Below are 22,839 nucleotides of genomic sequence, written 5' to 3' on the forward strand. Positions count from 1 at the left end.
AGGGCAGGAAAACCCAGGTCAGTTACGGAAAACAGACAAGAACGCATGCTGTGGGTTTCTCTGTGTTGAAAAACTGGAGTTTGAATTTATCATAAGTCATCGTGCAGCGGCTTTCTCTCCTCTCAAGTTCACAACACATTCATGCTCATGTATGAGCATGGGGGGGGGATATCTGGAGAGCAAGCTATCGAATGAACAAATGTGCAGCCGACAGTTATCTGGTGTGTGTGGCCTCCTTAAGCTCAATATATTTATCTAGAAAATGATGTTACATGATTTCATTATGCCATTCCCTCAGTACATCCATAGTACTGACGTATAGTACTAGAAATAATGCACTCCTGGATGTACACTAGGAATTAAAGGAAATATCTATAGATAGTAGGACACCTCCTGTCAAGAATATGGTAATATATTCTATCCAATGTCCACCTGGGCTACAAGAGCCTACCACCCAAACATACCGTAAAAAGGTGCAAATAGCACAAGTGTAATTCTAGCAGTAAGTGATCTTTAGGACACGCTGATGTCTGCTTGAACACATGGTCCTTTTAGGGCTCGTCTTCGTTATGGTGTCAGAACCTGAGCCCACCGGTGGGATTCTCTTGTTCTCCGACAGGCCACTTTGACCTTGGTTCTGTTATTTAAAAATACTTGCAGGCCCATGCACATCTTCTGACTCATACAATTACTCTACTGTTTTTGTTCTTCCACATAAGCAACGTAAAAACATACAATAAACCAATAATTTTTCTGTAAGGAATTCAAATGACCAAAATACATCTTAAAGGGAATCTGTGACCAGCGACCTTCCCTATCCAACTGTTCGCAGTGACACATAGATGTGGTTCACCTAATTACTACTCTGTATTTCATTTGATGATCCAAGGCCCGTTCTGAAGTTCTGTTGTAACTTTTTCTTAATACGCAAATTAGCCCTTTGGTACAATGAGGGCGTCACCATTGCTCTTGTTTTACCAAAGCTCTGATATGTCAATCAAAGCAGCGAGGGAGGGGCTGGCCACAGAAAGGAGCGGAGCTTGGGTGCAACAAGAGGAACGGTGATACCCTTATTGCACCAATGGCCTAATTTGCATATTAAGAAAAAGTATCATAACTCAGGAATGGAGCCTCAGATCAACAGAAGAAAAACAGTTTTAATCAGGTGAACCACAGCTATGTGTGTATGCTAACAGCTGGATAGTGAGGTTGCTGGTCACACATTCCCTTTAATTGCATTGCTCAAGTGTCTGGCATTGGCTGTATAACTGCATGTTATAGAATACCGTTTCATATGATATGAACATGTGTGACTGAAGAAAACTGAGCGCAGATCTCCTCCTTCTAATATCCTGAAATATTTTCTAAAATTGAACATTACACACAAATCACATACTAATAAATAAACATGTGAACAGCCATGTAGAAATCTGTACCGTTGTGTACAAAGGCACTTTTGAATATGGAGAGTAATGTTAAATGCTGGCAAGGCTTTCTGATCAGACGCAGTCCAACAGTTCATTCAAGTTAACCTGCCTCTGTGAAACACATCTTCCTTGCTTGGAGTTTTTTTTTTTGTAAACTTAAGAAAGTTGGATTCAGCCCCTTGTGCATATTTGTGGTTTTCAGACATTTTCTTCTACCTTTCGAACTTCCAAAGTTGATTTTTATCCAAGGCATTACAAAGTTGCATCTGCACATCTCCACGACCTTCTGATGTGCGATACGAACTAAGACATTTATCTGAATTAGGATGATATATTGTTCCATCCTGTACAGAAACAGAAGAGTAGTTGTGTATAAGTTTATTATTCAGGCACAAATATGTAGTGTTACATAAATGTAAAACTACTATGCACTCCCTATAACTTTTCTCTCGGCATTAAAGGGGTTAACTATCCTCACATAAGCCATCCTCAACAATGGAAAATTTTTTGTATTGCCCTCCCAATTCTAAGAATTAATCAATAAATTATATATTTCAATAGTCAACCCTTTCTGAAAAACAAAAAACAAGAAATCATATAGCTATGCCGGTGTAAGATAAAAGTTATGGCTCCTAAAATATGGATGCAAGATAGCTATCCTAAAAGTCAATGTTAAATAGGCCTTGAGACATGACGTGGAGAATAAATAAGCCAGCACCTCATCTGCAGAGAGCTATTTCGGGGCGATTGCCCCCCACCAGTGCAGAGCAGAGAGTACTGGGTGAGAAGTCTAGGTCAGGATTTAGGGGAAGTCTGTTAAAACGTAAAAAAATACAGTACTTATTTGGTATCACTTTATTCAGACTGTTAACTTATTATTACCACATAGTAATAATCCACCAAAAAGTGGAATTTCTGCCCCATCTTCCAAACTGCAGCACAGCAAAAAGTAAAAAGCATATCAGCTGCTGACTTCCAAACCAGCAGGGGCTTACAGTAGTGCAGTTTTGAAGTTTTAGGTTTAAGCGCTCTGTTTAGAAAAATAATGATACTGCTTCAAAAAGATTATTACTCAGACACAGTTTACTGAAATTTTGCACTCGTCCCATAAAAAAAGCTATTAAAGACAACTTTAAAACATGGATAAAACAATAAAATGTAATGCTATTTAAAGGGGTTGTCTCACTTCAGCAAATAGCATGCATCATGTAGAGAAAGTTAATACAAGGCACTTAATAATGTATTGTTACCGTCCATATTGCCTTCTTTGCTGGCTTAATGTATTTTACACCAGATTATACACTGCTTGTTTCTATATGTAAAAAAAGATTGCGCTGATATTTTATATGTTTTATAGTTGTACTTTCTGCTAGTATTAAATAGTTTTTACCTGACCTTTGGTGCGCACCTACTTCTCTTGCGACTTCATCCTTGAGAGCTTTTAACATCGATGTTGGCTGCTATCCAGGTTTTTGAGCTATCTATGAAAAATTCTACAAGATCTAATACACGCACCTGACAAGTGAAGCTCTGTGAGTATAATCTGTTTGCAGGCAGATCAAGTGCTGTGACATACTACACTATAGTTCTCTTTTTCCAGCAGAGTTCTACTTTTCCAGCAGAGTTCTACTGTGATACGAATAATATTTCTACACGCTTTGACAAATCAGGAATCTTGTGAGTATAACCTATTCACATGGTGCGTCTGATACTTGGAACCTGCTACACCATAGTGCGTTTTTTCCATTACCTACAGGTTTCCATACACACGTTGGATTATAAGGTTGGCAAGTGATCCCACTAGTTGAAGATTTTATAAGTGAACTTTTATACACAAAGAAGATTCCTCTCTTGCAGCGCAATCTTTTTTTACATATTTTCTTCAAGTTATAGACTTTTCCCACATTGTCTTCAGATCTGCAGCGCTTGAGGGGACTAGTATTTCTGAACAGAGACTCTATCTATTTATTTTCTGAACTGCTTGTTTCTATGGTTATGACTAGGGATTATCTGTTTTACCGATATTATCGGCCGATATTCAGGATTTTGACAGTTATCGGTATCGGCATCTATTTTGCCGATATTCCGATAACGCATTGGGAACAAGGATCGTGCTGCTCTCAGCGCTCTCCGTGTTCCCTCAGCAGCACAGGGGAGAAGGAAGCAGTGTCTCCCTCCCCCTGTGCTGCTGCTGCCGCCAATGAGAGGAGAGAGGACAAGAGGAGGGCAGGAGCTGTGGCCACTGCGCCACCAATGATATTAACTTACTCATTCATTCAAATTGAACAGGAGGCGGGAGCTGGCTGCACATAGCCGACTCCCGACCTCTATGAGCGGTAGCTGCGATCCGCGGTAGTTAACCCCTCAGGTGCCGTGGATCTCAGCTACCGCTCATAGAGGTCGGGAGCCGGCTATGTGATTTTGCAGCCAGCTCCCGCCTCCTGTATATGAATAAATGAGAGATTTATGTTCATTGGTGGCGCAGTGCGCCCCCCAAGCCCACCCAGTATTAATCATTGGTGGCGCAGTGCGCCCCCCACCCCCACATTAAAAACATTGGTGGCGCAGTGCGCCCGCCCACTCAAGCCCCCCCAGTTTTAATCATTGGTGGCAGTGGCCACAGGGTCCCCTCTCCCCTCCTCCTCCGATCGGAGCCCCAGCAGTGTAAGCCTTGGGCTCCGATCAGTTACCATGGCAGCCAGGACGCTACTGAAGCCCTGGGTGCCATGGTAAGCTCCATGCTGCTGTGTGCACAAAGCACAGAACAGCAGGGACAGTGTGAGGTCCTATTCACCCTGATAGAGATCTATCAGGGTGAATAGGACAAGGGTTCTAGTCCCTAAGGGGGCTAAAAGTTAGTAAAAAAAAAAAAACACCAAAATATTATTATTTTTTTCTTTTTTTATTTCCATTTCATAAAAACATATACATTCTAAACATATCAACTCAGCAATAGTATATTTCAGTATCAGCAGGAAATAGTTACATATTCAATTTGTCAAAACCGACAGATTTTTCTATGCATAAAGAATTATTTTTAATCCCCATTTACCCAGCCACCACCCTTATGGAGGGGGGATAGGCGGGACTACTTAAAAAAAAAAAAAAAAAAAAAAAAAAAATTATATATATATATATATATATATATATATATATATATATATATATTAATAATAATAATAATAATAATAATAAGTTTTTTAACTATCCAGCCCTAAAGTAACCAGTTTTTCCATACTTCATCAATACTTTTTGCTTTTTTACTATGGCCCTCCATCACCCGTTCTTCTTTAATCAGGTTATCAACTGCTTTTCTCCACTGTCCCGCTGTCGGAGGGTCTACCCCTACCCATTTCTTAAGTATAAGGAGTCTAGCTTGAAATAGCACTTTGCACAGAACCGTTCGTGTATCTCTATTTAAGTTCAGGTGTTCAGTTGCCCCTAATATACAAGTCACAGGATCTTCAGATATTTGGACCTTCAAAATTAAATATACAGTCTCTGCTATTTCTGTCCAATATCTGAACAATCTTGGGCATCTCCAAAAACAATGTATTAAATCAGCATTCTCTCCCCCACATTTTAAGCATTTGTCCGAGGCTCTCACACCCATTTTTTTCAATATCCATGGGGATCGATGCAGCCTATGAACTACAAAAAAACTGTGAAATCTTATGTGAACCCCTATTAGAGACCCCAGAATAACTTCTAAGAGCATCTTTCCATTTCTCTTCCGTAAAAGATTGAAGTTCATTTTCCCATTTTTTTCTGGCGAGTATTGTAATCCGTTTCTTTTTTCCCTCCATCAATATCCTATATCTTTTTGCGGTTATTCCTCCTCTTTAGCCCTCATTAGTAAATTTGTGCAATATATCTGATTTTTCCATTCTATATTTGTCATCCTGCACAACTGTCCGCAACGCATTCCTAAGCTGAAAATATTTATACATATCTTTTTTGGGAATCCCAAACTCTCTAACCATTGTATTAAAATCTTTCAGTTTACCCTGTTCGAATATCTGGCCAAGGTATTTCATCCCTTTTTTCCCCCAGTCTATATAGATCTTAATCGTTTGCAATTCCTTGAGATTTATGTTTTTCCAGATAGGTGTATAGTGCAAAAACCCTTTAATCTCTAGTATTTTTTTAATCTCCACCCATATGTATTCCAGTGAATTTAGTATTCTATTTCCTGTATTCTTTTTCCCCAGTGTACCGGATTCCAACACCTCTAAGTAGTTCCATTTCTCTTTCCACCCCAATCTATTTATTACCTGCCTACCCACTAAACCATTTAAACTACCTTTTATATGACCATATTGTGTTATTAAATAATAAAAAAAACAATTCGGAACAGCTAATCCACCCTCTCTCACTGGGATCTGAAGCACTTCTTTCTTTATCCTAGGGATAGCACCTTTCAAAAGAAAATCCCCCATTAAGCTATCAAGTAACTTAAAAATATTCTGCGGTAGCCTCAATGGGGCATTTTGGAGGACGTAGAGTATTTTGGGGAGAAAAATCATTTTTATTAGATTTACCCGACCCTGTATTGACATTGATAATCTTCGCCAAATGTGTATTTTAGTCCTAAATTCTTTTAGTAAGGGGAGTACATTTAATTTTTCATATTCTGCTATATTTCCAGAGATTTGTATACCTAGATATTTGAAATTCTCGTGTTTTTCAAGCACATGCACCCTTAAATCTCCCTGTGGTTGTACATCACCTAACATCAACATATGTGATTTCCCCCATTTAATATTTAATCCAGAAAAAAAAAAAAACGTATCTATTATATCTATAACTCTATTAAACTGATCCCCGGTATTGTGCATAAATAATAAAATATTGTCCGCATACATTAACAATTTTTCTTCTCCTCCCTCATATTGAAAGCCATTAATCTCCCTATCGTTTCTTATTATACATGCCAGGGGCTCAATCGCAATAGCGAATAGTAGTGGGGAGAGAGGGCATCCCTGCCTAGTGCCCCGATAAAGGGCAAGGGGCAGGGACAAGCTCCCGTCCACCATCACTCTAGCCCTAGGATTATAATATATTAGCTGGATCCATCTTATAAATCCCTCCCCTATACCAACCCTTTTTAATACTGCCCACAAGTACTCCCATTCAATACAGTCAAATGCCTTTTGGGCGTCCAGTGAAAGTACCGCTTTCTCCCCCACTTCTAATCTATTAGCTTCGATATTTAGGAACAACCTTCTTATATTTGAATATATCGTTCTACCGGGTATGAAGCCTGTCTGGTCTTCATTTATTACACCCCTAATCACCTTCGATAGCCTATCGGCCAGGAACTTTGCCAAAATTTTAACGTCCGTGTTTAGAAGAGATATTGGCCTATATGATCCAGGGTCTAGTTGTTCTTTACCCTTTTTTGGGATTAGTGTAATAATTGCCTCTTTCATGGAGTCTGGTAGATCACCTATTTTTTTGGCCTCATTCAGTGTTGTTTTTAATTCTGGTACTAACACCTGAGAGAAAGTTTTATATATTTCAAAAGGGAGCCCATCACATCCTGGTGCTTTATCAGATTTTACCTTCCCCAAAACCTCATTTATTTCCACCATCGATATTTATTTTTCTAAATATTCTTTTTGGGCCTGAGATAACTCTCTAAGAGATATCTGGTCTAGGTATAGGTCCAGATCTTGTTTTGAGTATTGTACCCTAGATTTATATAGTTCCTGGAAATATTCCAGAAACACTTCTTTAATTCCTTCCGGTGTACTAATTATTTCACCCGTTTTATCTTTAATCGCCCCTATCCAGGATTTCCCTCTTTGATTTCTTACTATACTTGCCAAAATTTTACCAACCTTTTCTCCCTCTGAGGCTAAGCGGATCCCTTGAAAAAGTAATTATTTCCTACTTCTATCCATTTGATATGCCTTTAACTTTTCCAGTTCTTCCTCCCATATTTTCCTATTATAATCCGTAGGGTGTGAATACATGTTATTCTTGCTTTTTGTACTTTTTTTTCCCAGTGCATTACCTATTTCTCTAGTGCTTTTTTTTCCAATAATTCACCTTTTTAAAGAGCAATCCTCTCAAGTACGCCTTAGCAGTATCCCAAACAATTAGCCTACTAGCAGAATCATTATTCTCCAGAAATTTTTTTTTAGTTCTTCCATTATACTCTCTTTATCTGGGATCATCGTTAACCAGTGGAAGTTGAACTTAAATGGTGGCAAAACATTCTTTTTAATCAGATCTAATTCCATTACCACTGCACTGTGGTCTGATAAAGCCATGGGCAAGTACTTTATCTTAATCCTATTTTGGGACATTAAGTTTTTATTTCCCAGGACCATATCTATTCTTGACCGGGTTTGATGTGTTTTGGAATAGCAGGAATACATGGTTTCATCCGGGTTCTGGAAACGCCAAACATCAACCCAATTGAATTCTTGGGCTAGTTTAAAAAAATCTACTTTTGGTGCTCCTCCCCCTCTGCTAGGCATTCTATCCCTGAGTGGATCCATCACCGCGTTGTAGTCTCCTATCGCAATCATTTTAGATTCCTGTCTATTCAGCATAAATCTATACAATTGATACAAGACATCTGGCTTATATGGTGGTGGAATATATATATTTGCAATAACCATTTTAACCCCTTCTATATTACAATATAGAAAGAGGTACCTACCATAGTCATCATCCTCATATGCCAAACACTCAAATATAATCTTATTGTGTATCAAAATTGAGACCCCTCTAGAATAGGTAGTGTATACTGAGTGGTACCCTTCCACTATCCATCTCTTCCAACCACCTTAAAGATTCCTCATCCAAATGTGTCTCTTGGAGGCAGATGATGGCTGGCAAGAACCTCTTCATCCACTCAAGGATAGCATATCTCTTTACTCTCTCACGTAAACCTCTCACATTCAATGAAAGGATCCTAACCATCTAGCAGAGGTGGAGGAGCAAAAAAAAAAAAAACACGTCCCCCTCTCCCTCCTCCCATAAATACCCCCCCACCCTAGATAGCAACTCCATATCTTAGCATAATGACTCCTTTCCCCTCCGCCTCCCCCAACCTCAAAGGCCCTCCCCATCCGCCTACTCGCTAACCTCCTCCAGAGTCTGAAAAAAAGACAGTCCTACCTTTATATTCTACCCTTAGTTTTGCCGGGAAAAGTAGGCTATACTTTAGACCTGCCTCCCTCAATCTCTTTTTAACAGCAATATACTCTTTCCTATGGGCATTAGAATAGGCCGAATAATCTAACTTAGATTATTCGGCCTAACACCAAAATATTAAGTATAAATAAAAAAGAAAGATTTACAAAAAAAAATAATAATACACATTAACAATAAAAATATTCATTTTCAGCAGATTTGTGTAGGATTTAAAAAAAAAAAAAAAAAAAAAAAAAAAAAGAAATTTCACAGAATATCGGTATAAATTATCAGCTATTGGCCTGAAAGTTCACAAATTATCGTTATCGGCCCTAAAAAAATCTATATCGGTCGATCCCTAGTTACGACCACCCTGCAATCCAGCAGGGGTGGTCGTGTTTGCACGCTGTAGGAAAAATCTCCGGTCTATGCTTACTCCCATGGTCCCAGCCACCCGAGTGGCTGGCCCCTTTTCCATTTGTGTGCAAGCACGGCCACTGCTGCAAGATTGCAGGGTGGTCATAACCATAGAAATAAAAAATGTACAACACAATGGAAAAATAAATCAAGCCAGCAAAGGAAGCAATATGGATAATAATACATTAGAAAGTATCTTGTATTAACTTTCTCTGCAAATGCCACTTGCTGAAGTGAGACAACCCCTTTAACAAGAACTGGCTTAAAACCCAACAGCTACTCACATTAACAGTAACACAACAGATAAATAGTATGTATACAAAATTATTTATTTCAGTACTTACAAGTCGAAACTCCCAAATAATGTTTTGAGGGACTGGACTACCATCTTTAGGGCAATGTCTCATCCCTATGTATGTCTGGTGTTCTGGGACTTCTGCACACAGTTCAGTGACGGAATTAAAACGAATCTCACGTTTTGTTGTGTATTCAAAAAACTGAAACAAAGTGTACAAATAGTTATGAAGACTGCTGCACTATATAAAAGAAAATGATATCTAATAGTCATTTAAATATTGAGGGGGTAATATTTCTGAGGCTGTGAAGTACGACTATCCAACCAACATCCGCAGATTACAAGCAACCCCTCTACAATGTATTTATGTCAATCATTTACAATGAAATACATTCCTATGCACATCACGAAATAGCACCCCCTAAATACAAAAATCTTTGTAAGTCTATACATCTGCAACTTCAAAGCCTTTTTCTAACAAATGAGATCATTTTATAGTCCTCCGAAAAAGTGGTGCCATTCTTTTCAATGCAAATACATTTGAAAACTGTTGCAATTGCTTTGATAAATCTAGCCTATTCTGCAAAAGAGTAAATTGCAAAAGAAATCCAAGTACTTGAATTAGATGGGTAAATAGAGTTCTTTCATGTAAGGCTGCATAACGCTTCATATGCGAGTTAAACACACATACACACGTGAAAGGCTTCACTATACATTTCTATTAGCATAAAGATGACAATACACCAGTCTACAAATGTTTGCAGGTTAGAAAACAAACATTACAGTGCGATACCTAATGCAAATCTACCTGATTGCCACCTTGTCCATGACACCCAAATAGTGAGAGATGAGCTCCAGTAGGGTTGTGATCTGGTGCATTATAATCTAAGCACTCAGATGTTATGCCCAAGCTGCGGACCTGAAAAATATATTAAATATAATTCAATAAAATTTTATATTATGTTATTACACTTTACAATAACAAGTGAACGTGGGTAGCAGTGCTGGGATGGCATGGGACTGAACAATTTATCAACTTTCCTGCTCTCAGCAAAAGTTTTTTAATTTCAAGAAACCCCTTTACATAGCAAAATGAATGTAACTTTCACAACCAGTGCCAGTCAGACAAATAAAATCATAGGATGTATTAAAAAATGCATCAAGCGCACATGCCGAGTACAGTAATACAGTAGTTTTGCCTCTATTAAAATCACTGGCTATACTGGCATAAAATGTGCAACGTTTTGTGGAGAATTTAAAATCTTGTGATTGATGTCCAGCACAAGCCAAAGCAAGGGTAAAACTGGAATATCCTAAATCATATTAAAATACAGATGCACACCCTAAAAATAAGCTTTTTAGGGTGTATGTCTGTATTTTAACATGACTCCATAAATTATAGTTTTAACCTTACCTTTGTTTCTGCTGGGCACCAATCGAATGATTTTGAATTCTTCCCACAAGCTGAAATGCTGCTAACAGCTTATGAGAGATCTAATTACAATGTACATTCTTTTACAAAAACAAACGCACCAAGGAGTTGCTGGAATCAAATGAAAATGTGTGAATGTAATGATGATATATGTGATTACAATATTAGAGCGAAAGTTTATTGGGGGAAAATGTACAATTGAAAGGAGGCTCTAGAACCCTGTTGGGCCACCTCCAGCCTGGAGTCAAGATGAGATACGGTTGTCCATAGAGGCATACAGGTTCTGCATGGCATTCTGGGGCATATTTGCCCACCGATGTTGTAGATGGGCCTGTAGATCCTGCACACTTCTAGACTGCTCTAGTTGGCATCCCAGCTTTCATTGGAGATGAATCTGGAGACTGGGCAGGACAAAGAAGTGTTGCAGTTAGGCGGAGACATTCCTGAGAAACCCTTGCTGTGTGTGGAGCAGTGTGTCACTTCACAGCAAAGGTAGGATTGAAGCTCTGACCACCAGGCCTCTCTATTTGAACCCGACCATCGTGGGATCCCATACAGAACTGGATTCTTCACTAAAGTCAAGTCCTCAGCAGTCCAGGTTTCCCATTCACGACACCACTGCAAATGAAGGTGAAAGTGGCTGGCTGTCAACATCAGGGCATATGATGGCACCTTGACACCAAATGTCCTTTGCCAAATGCCTGGAAATGGTATGGGAAGAGATAGGGGTGTGTAATGAAGACGCCAATTGTGTCTAGATGGTGGATAAAAAAAAACTGTGGGAGCTGTTCATAACTGTCTACGGATTAAATGATCCCCTCTGGTGGTGGTCTGCCTGGGCCATCCAGAACCTGTTCACAGTGTGTGCGTGTTCTCATGTAACCACTGCTCCCAACACCTCCTAACAGCAAGGTCAGAAGGCTGAGATAGTGGGCAATCCGTCAAAATGACCACCCTGCTTCACTCTATTCACTGATGCACCCCCTTTCAAAGTCTGTCAAATGGGAAATGTCTAGTAGCCAACAATCTCTCAAAAGAGGTACACTAATCAAAAGTAAGTTATGAGAACTTTTTTATAAGGCAGAGGGAGAAACATTTTATACCCTCTTGAGGCAAGGTCAGTGTCTTTACATCTGTAATAAGAATCTGCCTGACATAACTGCATGCAGAATTTTACAGAAATTTGACATTTGTGGCTGGGTGAATTTTTGTCATTGAGTTTATATGAAGGGACAGTACAAAGGCCTTTGTAACAATCTTTTTATACACCGACCCTTACAAAGGCGCAATGCTGTACATCTAGAGGAAATAAGGTTTCAAAACTAAAAAGTGGTTTTATGGAACGCAAAGCCACCTTAAAGGGTTTCTACCACCACATTTTGACCTAATTAGCTGTCAGACACTAGCGATCTGCTAGTGTCTGCTGTACCTAACCATGCTATTGTAATTCCTTTCTCTGCAGCGGTTACCCTAAAAAACGTAGTTTTATTGGTATGCAAATGAGCCTCTAGGTGCTATGGGGGCGTCTTTTCAGCACCTAGAGGATCCGTCCACTCACCATTTCTGCCGCCCAGCGCGCTCCAGCCCGCCCCTCTCCTCTAGATTGACAGCCTACTCGCGCCTGCGCCATGTGCTTCTGTATTCGGCGCAGGCGCAGTGACTGTTGGACTGCTCCCTGCGCCGTAATCGGCGCAGGCGCAGTGAAGATGCCGGTGCAGGGAGACAGTCACTGCGCCTGCGCCAAATACAGAAGCACATGGCGCAGGCGCGAGTAGGCTGTCAATCTAGAGGAGAGGGGCGGGCTGGAGCAAGCTGGGCGGCAGAAATGGTGAGTGGACGGAGCCTCTAGGTGCTGAAAAGACGCCCCCATAGCACCTAGAGGCTCATTTGCATACCAATAAAACTACGTTTTTTAGGGTAAGCGCTGCAGAGAAACGAATTACAATAGCATGGTTAGGTACAGCAGACACTAGCAGATCGCTAGTGTCTGACAGCTAATTAGGTCAAAATGTGGTGGTAGAAACCCTTTAACATGTATGGCGGAAGTCCGGTCTTTAAAAATTATGCCCGCTCGCAAGTGCATTTGCTCCTTAGCTCCACACGTTCCTTCTTGGCGCAGTCCTGGCTTTTACCTGCCAGGCCGCAAACTGAAGCTCTGTCTCCCATTAAAAACAAAATTCTGCTGTGTCTCTCTGCCCCTAAGAGCAGAGAGAAGTTCAAGTGGTCCTAGATCCCTTCCTTGAAAGATAGTAAAACAAGTTATTAGTACTAGGGATCGACCGATATTGATTTTTTTGTGCCGATACCGATAATCTGTGAACTTTAAGGCCGATAGCCGATAATTTATACCGATATTTTATATCTCATAATATATATTATATCAGTTGGTAGTCACTGAGGTGGTGGAAATTTGCATTTGGCACTAGTATATTATAAATTATAAATTAATAAAGCCCTTAGTTGGTAGTCAATTTATATTTTACATTTATAATATACTAGTGCCAAATGTACGGGGTCAGAACAGTGCAGCGCGGGCCCCATCAAAGAACACCAGGGAGATTGAGTATCGGAAGCGCTTGCTGTGCTTCTTCTACGCTCCCGGCAACCGATGCATACTAGTGCGCACTTCCATAATGGAAACGCTTACTAGTATTCGCTTTATACACATTATCGGTATATCGGCAAGGTTAGATGCCGATAATGTACAAAATCCTGAATATCGGCCGATAATATCGGTACTTCCGATAATTGGTTGATCCCTAATTAGTACTACATTTTTTGGTATAGGTAACTGATCTAGTAAGGATTTTTCTCATAAGAGGCATCTGGCATCTCGCTTTATGAGGGGTTTTGTCTTCTAGAACAAAACTGTAGGATTATATTTTGGACTTGGTGTCTTTTTCAATGATTAGAGCTCAAATAGTCATAGTTATTATATAAATAAGTGTAACGAATACATATGCTCCACTACTGGTCACATTCCCAGTATATTGCCACAATATCTTACACATACATCTGTTTTCTGTCATTTTCTCAATCAATACAAACAAAATGGGAGAAATTTGGACCCTCTAATACCACCATTTCTGCGTACGCTACAGACCACCAGGACTTGCACCTCTCTCTTATCTGCTGGCTGAGAACAGATTGCCCCGTGCCTGCTAAAGAAATCCCTGGAGCTACACTGTTCCACTCCACCCTAATTGGAGCAACCCAGGACTTAAGCACAAGGGACGCTGAAACAGCAGAGACCAGAGGAAAGCCTTTTTTGCGCTTTGGAGGTAAGGGAATAGTACAGCTCATAAAGAGGTGGGACGCCACCAGAGAGCTGGAATCCCGAATTATTCAAGTTAATCTGTGAAATTGATAGTGTTTCTATAACGGAATATTGACTTTGTGCGCTGACCAAATATATAGTGTTGGATCGATACAACACTTGTAACTCACAGCCAATAATCGAATTGAAACCACGTCCTGCTATCTGGGAAAATTATACAAATGCATTCCAACATGTTTAATGGCGACTACTAATGCCGAATATTTGGTGACCATCCAATTGAGATTCTGGTTTGAATGACTATTCTATCTGTTAACCAGAGTATATTGTGAATTGCGGTTATTGAATTTTTGTGGTTATTGAATATATGGTGATGGTCTGATCGACACCCAGCCTGAATGATCACCTTTATTTGATGACCTGATTACATTTGCTGCTAGGCACATAGGTTCAACGAATACCCTATTCCTCAGCTTTTAACATAATAATCGTCATTTTAGTGACGTTTTAATGGTTTTATTGTGTATTTCTACTACAATTTACGTATCTTGTATGTTGATTTTAGATGCATGATGTTTAGTAATTTGTGACCTGCAGAATATTTGATTATAATAAAATCAAATGTTTGAGCAGTCTTCCTGATATATGAGTGCCATATCTTTCTTGACTATCTTTTTGTACAAACAAAAGTTGCTTTTTTAAAAAAAAGTTATAAAAACAACAACATAAAAATATAATTGCCGACATAAATTCTATGAATGGCATATATCAGAGCATCATAATCAGTATACTTGCCGCTCCATGCCAACCAGGACGATCTTCTGGGACATGTAGATCTGGAAAAACATTTCTCAAGTACCAATCAAAATTCTTGCACTGTAGTCGTTCTCTAATTATTTTCCGATCAGAAATATCTCCATATTTTTCCTAGTATAAAATATTAAACTGTAATTAAAAGATCCTGTAAATTCATTTCATCTAGCATGCCATCATTATTATTTTTTACTATTTATTAATACACTATGAATAGGAGTTTCTTTATGGGTCAGGATCAGATATGCTTGCATGATAACAGAATAGTATGATATGACTGAGCTTTTTGGCACCTACAGCATTTAAGAGGTTGCCCGAGTTACATAAAAACATTTTGTTTCTACACATACCTAGAACTGCTCTGGCCCCTTTGTTTACATGCAGTTTCAGTGCTGTGGGGGCATCTAACAACATTCTGTGAAGTTATTCTTGTGGGTGTCAGCCAAGATTGGCTTCCCCCTCCCCTGGCTTGGTTCTCTTTGCTGACAGATCTATCTTCTCATGCTACAGCTCTTCCCAGACATTCTTTCTTCTGGTTGCTCTCCTTGCCATCTAAATCTAGCTGTTTCTTCCATTTCACCTGTTCCAGTCCAGTAAACCAACCTCCATCCTGTTATCTTTCACTGTGACTGTAATTCCTCTTCTGCTTATTGGGTTATAAAAGCGAATGCTAAGCCATTCTGCCTCCTGTAACATGCAGGGGGGTTGTTAACACCCCTCTGTACCCTTACTGCAGACTACTAGCAATTCATTCATAACTTCTAGTAGAAATAACACAGGAAAGGCACAATATAGAGCCATAAGAATAGATGCTCTATAAGTGTTATTACAAGGCGAATACGTGAAGCTATTAAAACAAGCATGTCAGGAGTGGCGACAGGTCCTCTTTAATAAGGTGGCAGCCCACTACCAACTTTCTCATGGTAGCAGGGCTTTAGAGCTTCCTTTTAGCATTTTTATTTTATCATATGCAATGAATAGGGCATTTCAATGAAGTATTATCTCAATGTACATCCAATAAAAATATTCTTTGTTTTCTTATGTACATTTTCCTGCTGTTTATTCTTCTGGTCTAACTTCTCCTGCATTCTAACATGCTGAGTAGCTTACCTGTTTCTTTCCCTCCCCTCAGAGCTGGAGAAGTGATTTCACAGTGAAGCAGGCCATACAACTCACTCATTCACATACTACTTACTAGACAGTAGAGATGGAAATTGTGGGGCATTACATACCATATGCATCTTTGGGGCTATATGTGCAGGACTATTTTCTATGCAGGGGAGGAAGGAGTTAACAAGAGCTAATGCATCTTTAGAGATGCATGTGCTTAATGTGCTGTTGCCCACCCAGAGAAAGTAAAGAAAGTCTCCAGATAAATGAGTAAAAAACTTTCAAAAAGTTTTAAATCTGTGGGATAATCCCTTTATTGATTCTGTGTACTTCTGGCTAAATGTTTCCTGTAGTATATGACAATCCTTATGATGGGCGTTTTAAATTCCTGTGTTTTTACATAAAGTGTAGTAATATTTAATCAATCACTAGGGTATTTGACCACTGAGCCACCCTACCATTACATGGCACAGGTTTATAATACTTTCAAATGCTCACATTTTAACATAAACTTAATATTTGTTTTATATATGTGATGTCCTCTATACCTTTCTAGCCGGTGGGTTTCTGTTGTAGAAATGTTCCTTATAATCATCCATCCACACTTCAGCAGCACGAGCAGTATTCTGCAGGAAATTTGGTCTAGCATAAGGGGCCTTCTTGGGAAAAACATGCCCAACATGAGAACAAGGGTGGATCTCAAGAGTCCCACCACACTGCCAAACCTGTAAATGTTAAAGAATATGTGAAATTAATATAAATAAGGCCATACAGTGACATACTCAAACAGAATCCCCGGCACACCCTGTCTTTGCTGTTAATCATCTTTATTTCAGTTTACAGCATACATTAGGACATGATTTAGCCCATTCCAGCCTTCCTTAACTATATATATATATAGCAACTGAGGAAGGCTGGGATGGACTGAAATGCGTCCCTACGTAGCCTCTCTAGGACCAGAGTGCTGGCTTCTTACCATTTCCTGTATACAATGGCATACATTGACACCGTTTAAAAATGTATATATTTGCTTTGTCAGTGGCCTCATGTATATAAAAAAAATGCAGCATGCAACTCTTCTGTACATAGTGACATAGATTAAAAAAAACACGGCTTCTTCAAATTTAACCCTTAGGGTATGTTTACAAAAGGCAGATACGCTGTGAAGGGTATTACATTTTAGCGATTGCGCAACAATCAGCCCGTGTGGTTGTACCCTTCCAGTACACCTACCCAAGGAATGCTAAATGCACACTCTCGCCATCCACTGGCTGTATAGGACCCTGTGGATATGTATACTATATGCACAAGGAGTGCCTTCCAATACATACAATGAATGTACAATCTAATCTATAAAAGTGTCCTGACATATGTATCAACTAATTAAAAAAATCTAATGAAAAGAACTGTACTCTTTCAATCAGGCTGGGTTCACATCACGTTTTGAGTCTTACATCAGAAGTGTACGTCTGGAGGACTTAAAATGCATATGGCTCAAACGTATACCACTTTATAGGCATACAATGGGAAACGTCCCCACACAGTCCCTCACTACTTTCCCTTCCCACTAAATTATTTTGCACAATTTAACCTATTGCAGAGCCTCCAGCTGTACTGCTTATGGTAGAAGGGTTTAAACTGTCACAGAAGCTCTCTGAGGCATCAGTTAATTGGAGGCTGGTGAGGGATGCCATACAGAGGTATCCTTCACCCATAAGCCATTATGGCCACCATTAAACAGATTTCTTATACAGGACCCTGCAGGATGGGATAGTGAGGTCTACTACACTATTCCATCCTGCTTTTTTGCATTATACTGAAGTATAGCAGCTGGAAGGGGTCAAAAAGATACTCTTTTGACCTCTGTCTGACTAATGGAGCCCTATGGAAATGTTTAATGTGTATGTCTGGAGGTTCCCGATGTACATGCTAAATGTGAGGGGAAAACGTGATGTGAACCCAGCCTTAAACGGACTTGTGCTCACAGTATAAAGCAGGATAAAAAATGGCCTTCATCCCTAATGATCACTAAAGGGTGGGGTGAATCCCTAACGGGTGGGGTGAAAAACAATGAAGGCAGTTACCACTGTGAGACAATAATTGCTCAGTCTGCATTGTCACATTTTGATGCAAACCACTTAGAAAACACCTGCCGTATCCTGTTTTACTGGACCAACCTGTTAACATAATGCAGACTACTGTGTTAAACAAGCCTTTGTAGCGAACTTATAGAGATAAACCTGATCGGAAATTTGATACTCCTTCTATGTAGTCTTCAGATCGTAGTATGTCTTAAAATGTATCACAACTCATTTTCTTAGCTGCCTGTGCTAAATGAGAAAGGTTATCAAACAGGAAAGGATACTACGTTCCACAAGTCCGTTCCACTTATCTGTTGGTATTCAGTGTTTGCACAGGCCAACAGAAGAGAATATGAGGACTACATATAAAATGTTCCTAAACCTAATAGGTATACACTGATACATACTCTGAATGAAAGCTCCAAGTTTTCACCACCCCAGACTTCCATGCCCATGTCGTAAGTTCCAAGGTATTCAAAGTATTTCTTGCTTACAGCAAACAGTCCACCGGCCATAGTTGGAGACCTGAAAACATAAAAGTAAGTAAACATCCAGAGAAGGAATATAAATAACATACTCCAATCATAAATGTAAAACTATACTGTCAGTCCTCAAACATTCCCACTAAAAGCAGAACAATGTTATACCGTACAGTAATGCTAAACCCATTCTATCTGCAGTCAGCGTCTGCTGTCTACGCCACATCCAAAGTTTAGGTTTAGTTACAGTTTAACTAAACAGGCAGAGCTTCTAATAACTGAACCACTTCACCAGTTCAATGGTGTCCTGGTCTTGAAATCTGAATTGTACATGGCTTTGTCGTCAATCCTGCATAGGTTTATAATCCATGTTATTTGAGCACCTTGTTGTATTTCTTCAAGTTAAGAAAAAAAAGAAAAAAACAGGCAGTGGAGGTTGTGAAATTTATTTTCACATCTTCTGACTGACATGCTAGAAATGCCATACATGGGGGATCTAAAGCCCATGAGCTCCACTAATTGCTAAAGCAAATGGGCAACAGTTCTCCTCCAATTAATGTTTTTCAAATTGCTGAGTCTCTCATTGAAACTTACCATTTAGTTCAATGAGTCTATAAATGTACTCTACACAAAATTAAATTTACAAATGGCTGTAAAAAATAAAATACAAAATGAATGGCATGTGGCCAAAGAGCAAAAAAAAAAGCCCAAAGCATCTTTAAATCCTATATATAAATGCTAAAAACCAATGTCAGAGCAGGTACAGTAGGCCCCCTCAACAATGCTAATAGGGAGATGATCACTGGGGATCAAGAAAAGGCATAGCTCTGTATACACAAAAGAAAAGAACTGATGTAGATGTGCCAGGGGTGTTACTACAACATGTAATATACTAAACTGGCTGCATGTAGATATGGTGAATGAATCTTCACAGGCAGGGCGCCATAGGTACGTACTGCTGTGGTAGCCTTGAGCCTAAGAATCGAGGCTTCCAAAGTGAATTAACGGTTCCCTTGATCTCGCCACAGGAGAGCCATTCATGCCTTGGGAACACAGCAATCCTGGGGTTTTACTGCTCAGATACATGATCAAAATTGACCATGGCAGGGGTTAAATGTCAGCGATCTGCGTGATCGCCAATTAGAAATTGCCTCCAGGTGTCTAATTGGCGATCACGCAGATCGCTGACATTTAACCCCTGCCATGGTCAATTTTGATCATGTATCTGAGCAGTAAAACCCCAGGATTGCTGTGTTCCCAAGGCATGAATGGCTCTCCTGTGGCGAGATCAAGGGAACCGTTAATTCACTTTGGAAGCCTCGATTCTTAGGCTCAAGGCTACCACAGCAGTACGTACCTATGGCGCCCTGCCTGTGAAGATTCATTCACCATATCTACATGCAGCCAGTTTAGTATAAAACAGTGTAAAACAGCAGGCTCCCAGCAGCAATGGCGCCTGCTCATATTTTGGAAGTACAGTTATGAACATTTGCAGGAATGGGTTTAAAGAACTCAGTTGAGCTATTTTTAGAGAGTCTCTAGTGAATGGTACAGAGCCATGCCACTGGCGCAAGCTCAATGTGGTGCCCATTTTCAAAAACTGCTCTAGGTCTTTCCGAGGAAACTGTAAACCAGTTAGCTTAACTTTCATTGTGAGAAAAATGTTTGATGGACTCTTATGGCATTATATACAGGAGTACATGACCATAAATAATATCGTAAGTGACAACCAGCATGGGTTTACCAAGGACAGAAGTTGTCAGACTAACCAGACTTGTTTTTATGAAGAGGGGAGTAGAGGACTGGACAGAGGGGCAGCTGTGGATATAGGGGGGGGATTTATCAAACTGGTGTAAAGTAGAAATGGCTTAGTTGACCATAGCAACCAGATTTCACCTTTCATTTTTCACAGCTCCTTTAAAAAATAAAAGGTGGAATCAGATTGGTTGCTATGGGCAACTTAGCCAGTTCTACTTTACACCAGTTTGATAAATGACCCCCATAGAGTTCTTGGACTTTGAAAAAGCATTTGTCACTGTCCCTCATAGATGTTTAATAGGTAAAACAAGGTCTATAGACCTATAAAGTATAGCTTGTGATTGGATTGAAAACTGCCTGAAGGTCCACTTCCAGAGAGTTGCGGTCAATGATTCCTATTCAGAATGGTCCCTGGTTAGGAGTGGTGTAACCCCAAGGTTTACTGCTGGGTCCACCATTATAAAACTTATTTCTTAATGATCTAAAGCAGGGGGTCAATATCCTCCAGCACTTAGTTGTGGAACTGCAACTCCCAGCATGCTCCATTCCCTTCTGCTCCCCACAGCTGGAGTTCCAAAGGTCGCTGACCCCTGATATAGAGGAGGGGATTAATAGCACTGTTTCTATTTTTGCAGATGACACTAAGCTGTGTAGTACTGACTAGTCTATGGAAGATGTCCATAAAATACAAGCCGATTTGAACACTCTGAGTGATTGGGCATCAACTTGGCAAATGAGGTTCAATGTGGACAAATGTAAAGTTATGCATCTCAGTAGTAAAAATCTCTGTGCTTCATATGTGCTAGGGCAGGCATGCTCAAACTGCAGCCCTCCAGCTGTTGCAAAACTACAACTCCCATCATTCCCGGACAGCCTACAGCTATCAGCCTACAGAAGGGCATGGTGGGAGTTGTAGTTTTACAACAGCTGGAGGGCCGCAGGTTGAGCATCCCTATGTAGGGGATGTAACACTAGGAGAGTCACTTATAGAGAAGGATTTGGGTTTCCTTGTAGATGGTAGATTAAATAACAGCATACAATGTCAATCAGCTGCTTCTAAGGCCACCAGGATATTGTCATGCATTAAATGAGACTCATGGGCAGGAATGCAATAATATTACTTTATAAAGCTTTGGCACGGCCTCATCTGGAATATTCAGTTTGTGCATCAAAAATTCTTCATTGATAGATTTTTATGGCGGATCCACTATATGTTCGAAAAGTACTTTTGTTGGGTATCTGACCCCTGTGTGAGTGTTCAGCTGTTTCTGTATACGCCATCGACTTTAACCTCCTAACAGTCACATTAACCCCTTAAGGACACGGCCATATTTCACCTTTCATATGTCACCATTTTTTGAAAATCTGACCAGTGTCACTTTATGTGTGAATAACTTTAAAACGCTTTGACTTATCCAGGCCATTCTGAGACTGTTTTTTCGTCACATATTGTACTTCTTGACACTTGTAAAAAGGAGTAAAAAAATTTTAATATTTTTTAATATTAAATTTACCCAAAATTTTGAAAAAATTGAAAATTTTCAAGTTTTAATTTCTCTACTTCTATAATACATAGTAATACCTCAAAAAATAGTTATTACTTGGCATTCCCAAAATGATCCAAACAGGAAATAGACATATGGGGAATGTAATTATTTTTTTTGGGGATGTTACAAGGCTTAGAAGTTTAGAAGCAAATCTTGAAATTTTTTAGAAATTTTCTAAAACCCACTTTTTAAGGACCAGTTCAGGTCTGAAGTCACTTTGTGAGGCTTACATAATAGAAACCACCCAAAAATTCTAGAAACTACACCCCTCAAGGTATTCAAAACTGATTTTACAAACGTCGTTAACCCTTTAGGTGTTCCACAAGAGTTCATGGCAAATTGAGATAAAATTTCAGAATTTTGATTTTTTTAGGGAAATTTTCCATTTTAAATCAATTTTTTCCAGTAACAAAGCAAGGGTTAACAGCCAAACAAAACACAATTTTGCGGAACTGGTTTATTTACACCATGTCTCATTTGAAGCCCCCCTGATGCACCCCTAGAGTGGAAACTCCATAAAAGTGACCCAATCTAAGAAACTACACCCCTCAAGGTATTCAAAACCGATTTTACAAACCTTGTTAACCCTTTAGATGTTCCACAACCTTGTTAACCACCTCAGCCCCCAGTGCTTAAACACCCTGAAAGACCAGGCCACTTTTTACACTTCTGACCTACACTACTTTCACCGTTTATTGCTCGGTCATGCAACTTACCACCCAAATGAATTTTACCTCCTTTTCTTCTCACTAATAGAGCTTTCATTTGGTGGTATTTCATTGCTGCTGACATTTTTACTTTTTTTGTTATTAATCGAAATTTAACGATTTTTTTGCAAAAAAATGACATTTTTCACTTTCAGTTGTAAAATTTTGCAAAAAAAACGACATCCATATATAAATTTTGCTCTAAATTTATTGTTCTACATGTCTTTGATAAAAAAAAAATGTTTGGGTAAAAAAAAAAAAATGGTTTGGGTAAAAGTTATAGCGTTTACAAACTATGGTACAAAAATGTGAATTTCCGCTTTTTGAAGCAGCTCTGACTTTCTGAG

General features: G+C 39.4%; 1 protein-coding gene across 1 annotated transcript in view; it reads right to left on the bottom strand.

The window, feature by feature from the left end:
- Nucleotides 1-1,520: 1,520 nt before the first annotated feature.
- The window catches only part of LOC121002677 (polypeptide N-acetylgalactosaminyltransferase 4-like), a 108,994-nt gene continuing 87,675 nt past the window's right edge, over nt 1,521-22,839 (bottom strand). Inside the window, exons 6-11 of the mRNA XM_040434107.1 lie at nt 18,409-18,526; nt 16,469-16,645; nt 14,793-14,924; nt 10,097-10,207; nt 9,338-9,490; nt 1,521-1,771 (exon numbers count right to left, since the gene is read on the bottom strand). Coding sequence (XP_040290041.1) covers nt 1,640-1,771; nt 9,338-9,490; nt 10,097-10,207; nt 14,793-14,924; nt 16,469-16,645; nt 18,409-18,526 — 823 coding nt within the window. The 3' untranslated portion in view covers nt 1,521-1,639. The remainder of the gene's footprint in view (nt 1,772-9,337; nt 9,491-10,096; nt 10,208-14,792; nt 14,925-16,468; nt 16,646-18,408; nt 18,527-22,839) is intronic.

Source organism: Bufo bufo, chromosome 5 (assembly GCF_905171765.1).
Source record: "Bufo bufo chromosome 5, aBufBuf1.1, whole genome shotgun sequence".
Lineage (NCBI taxonomy): Eukaryota > Metazoa > Chordata > Amphibia > Anura > Bufonidae > Bufo > Bufo bufo.